The sequence below is a fragment of the Brachyistius frenatus genome, unplaced genomic scaffold, assembly GCF_029030835.1.
Source record: "Brachyistius frenatus isolate BFR_SWC_R1_liver_20210118 unplaced genomic scaffold, ASM2903083v1 Contig_5, whole genome shotgun sequence".
Lineage (NCBI taxonomy): Eukaryota > Metazoa > Chordata > Actinopteri > Embiotocidae > Brachyistius > Brachyistius frenatus.
Genome location: NW_027210604.1, coordinates 3,152,501 through 3,155,000, shown reverse-complemented (window position 1 = coordinate 3,155,000; position 2,500 = coordinate 3,152,501). Strand labels below are relative to the sequence as shown.

The 2,500-nt window shown below is 45.3% G+C and overlaps 1 protein-coding gene across 9 annotated transcripts in view; it reads left to right on the top strand.

The window, feature by feature from the left end:
- Nucleotides 1-2,500, top strand: part of tcf7 (transcription factor 7) — a 70,718-nt gene that overhangs the window by 42,108 nt on the left and 26,110 nt on the right. For all 9 annotated transcript variants that reach the window (XM_069717394.1, XM_069717385.1, XM_069717377.1 and 6 more), the window contains exon 4: nucleotides 2,380-2,500. This exon is cut by the window's right edge and continues 6 nt beyond it. In XM_069717394.1, the coding sequence (XP_069573495.1) occupies nucleotides 2,380-2,500 (121 nt within the window). The remainder of the gene's footprint in view (nucleotides 1-2,379) is intronic.

Here is a 2,500-nt window from a genome sequence, read left to right as displayed (position 1 = left end):
CCTCCCCCCGCCCTCGCACCTCCCACCCTCCTGCTCTTCAGTACAGAGGCGCTGCGTTTTGTTTTAGTGCGTTTCGACATTAAAAGGCGGGTTAGCAGTTTGATCTGAGCTCCGCCGCTGTTCATGTAGCGTACACGAGGGTCCGTTTTTTTTTTTTCTTTCTTTTTTTCTTCTCCCCCTCCGTGTGGGCGCCTGTTTGGTCAGTGAGAAGAGAGATTTCAAGATGCTGATGGATAGGAAAGGAGCTGTTGAAAGTGTGTGTACGTGCGCGTGTTAATGTGGAGTGCAGCACGGTGGAAGCTCTGCCTCTAAGTGATAAGGTATTCACTTTGTAACGCAGCGGGAGGCCCCGGCATGTAGGACCAGATCTGCCCGTCTGCAGCGCTGATATTACACACTTCACACACGCACGCACCCACGCACGCACACACACACACAAAATGTACGAAATAAAACCTCCCTAAAAACTTTTCAAAAAATTATTTTGAAACCTGAAAATCAACGTCTCGTCAAATCTTTCAGAGACTTCGTGCACACACACACACACACACACACAGATGTATCCATTCACACGCACCCACCCGCTCACGAACCACACGTTCACACTCGCACAGAAAGACGCATATTCATACTCCTGCAAAAACAGTTACAGCGCCCAGTCCACACACACACACACACACACGCGCGCGCGCACACACACACACACACACACTCCTGGCCTGCTTCAAACATATGCAGTGTAGCTCTGTCCAAGACGGCCTGGCCTGCTTAGCTGAATCCAACTCCACAGACCACTGTGACATATCGTATGTCAGCCAGCATGCTGAGAGCATTAGCAATAACTGGATTTCACGTAAGTTATTGAAAGCCATTTGTAAACAGAAACATGAAAGCAAACAAGCTCGCACGCAGCCTCACTTGATCATCAAAGGCTTATCGATCAAATGGCCCTCCTCCTCCTCATCCTCATCCTCTCCTCCCTGCTCCACTGCAAACCAATGGGAGGAAAGTACAGCCCATCTGTTTTGTTCCAAACCGTGTTCAAAATGTCCAGCTTTCTTTCTGTGTGTGTGTGTGTGTGTGTGTGTGTGTGTGTGTGTGTGTGTGTGTGTGTGTGTGTGTGTGTGTGTGTGTGTGTGTGTGTGTGTGTGTGTGTGTGTGTGTGTGTGTGTGTGTGTTCTGGTGAGGTTTTGTATCAGCAAGCAAATGCAAATGTCCCCATAAGTGTGTACGTAAATGCAAACTTGTGCACCTTTTGTGCATCTGTGTAATCTTCAGCTATTAAGAACAGAAAAGAGATTTTTTTGTGTGTGTGTGTGTGTCTTTTCATATCTGTGCCTGGTTGGATGCATCTTGTAATTTCTTGTTAGCAGATGAATGAAAAGGAAAACACGCATAATTGTGATGTTCTTTGATCGTGTTCAGCCGTCTGATGCTGAATCTTGAAATTGTGACATGTAGTTGCCAAATATTATTCATAATTACAATGATACAGCCTTGCTGCACAACTTATGACAATAAGACTGGCATCCTGAATAGTCTCCTTACAATGTAATAAGACAAAAATGATACGAATACGAAAGTTTCAGTTCAGCATACTGGATTATCTCAACCTGGGTCATATTTTCAGAGTTTTAACCATTATTTCTACTCTTTTTTTTTTGTTTTCTTTCTTTCTTTTTTCGTAGTTGCTAAGAAATGGGTTCCTCTGAAGGTGAACTTCAAAATGATATTTAAAAGTGGACGTAGCTTCCGGGTCTGAAAAATTGTGCCAATGCAGAAGTGCTTTAAACTGCAATACCACCGAGTGCCACTAGAAGGTCCCTACTTCTTATTAGTTTTCTGGCAGTCCATCTGAAAATAATCCCGTCATGAATTCAAAAATAAGCTTCCAAAAGCTGTGTTTTTGATTGACAGGCCTGTCGTAGTCATTTTTCTGCTATCAGTGAGTCGGATGAAGAACAGACACCTGACTGGACCACAGGCCTGTCAATCAAACAGACACCCCCACCCCCTCCCAAAAACATGGCTTTTTGAAGCTTATTTGATCTCGAAGCTTCATAACGACAGTTCACAAACCGACGGGTGACATCACTGTTGGTCGCCGCTTGGGTGTTCAAATTGAACCCGTATTTTGGATTGTCGTTTCTACACTGCAACACGTGACGGTAACGAGCGGGTGTAAAAAACAAAAACAAACAAACACGAAGGTGCCGCCTGAAGCTGCATTTCATGTTTAAACCGAGGACTTTCTGCTCATGTTTGGGCTTCACCTCAAGCCACCCCTGTGTCTCACTAATTCCGTATTAATTCGGACAATCAAACAAAATCATTCCTGTTTAAAGTCATTCTTTTTGTGTCGTTGTGTTTTGCCAACAGTCCAACAAAGTCTCGGTGGTACAGCAGTCTCACGGGATGCACCCGCTGACGTCCCTCCTGCCCTACGGCAACGACCACTTCAGCCCGAGTCCTCCACACCTGCCCACAGACATGAGTCAGA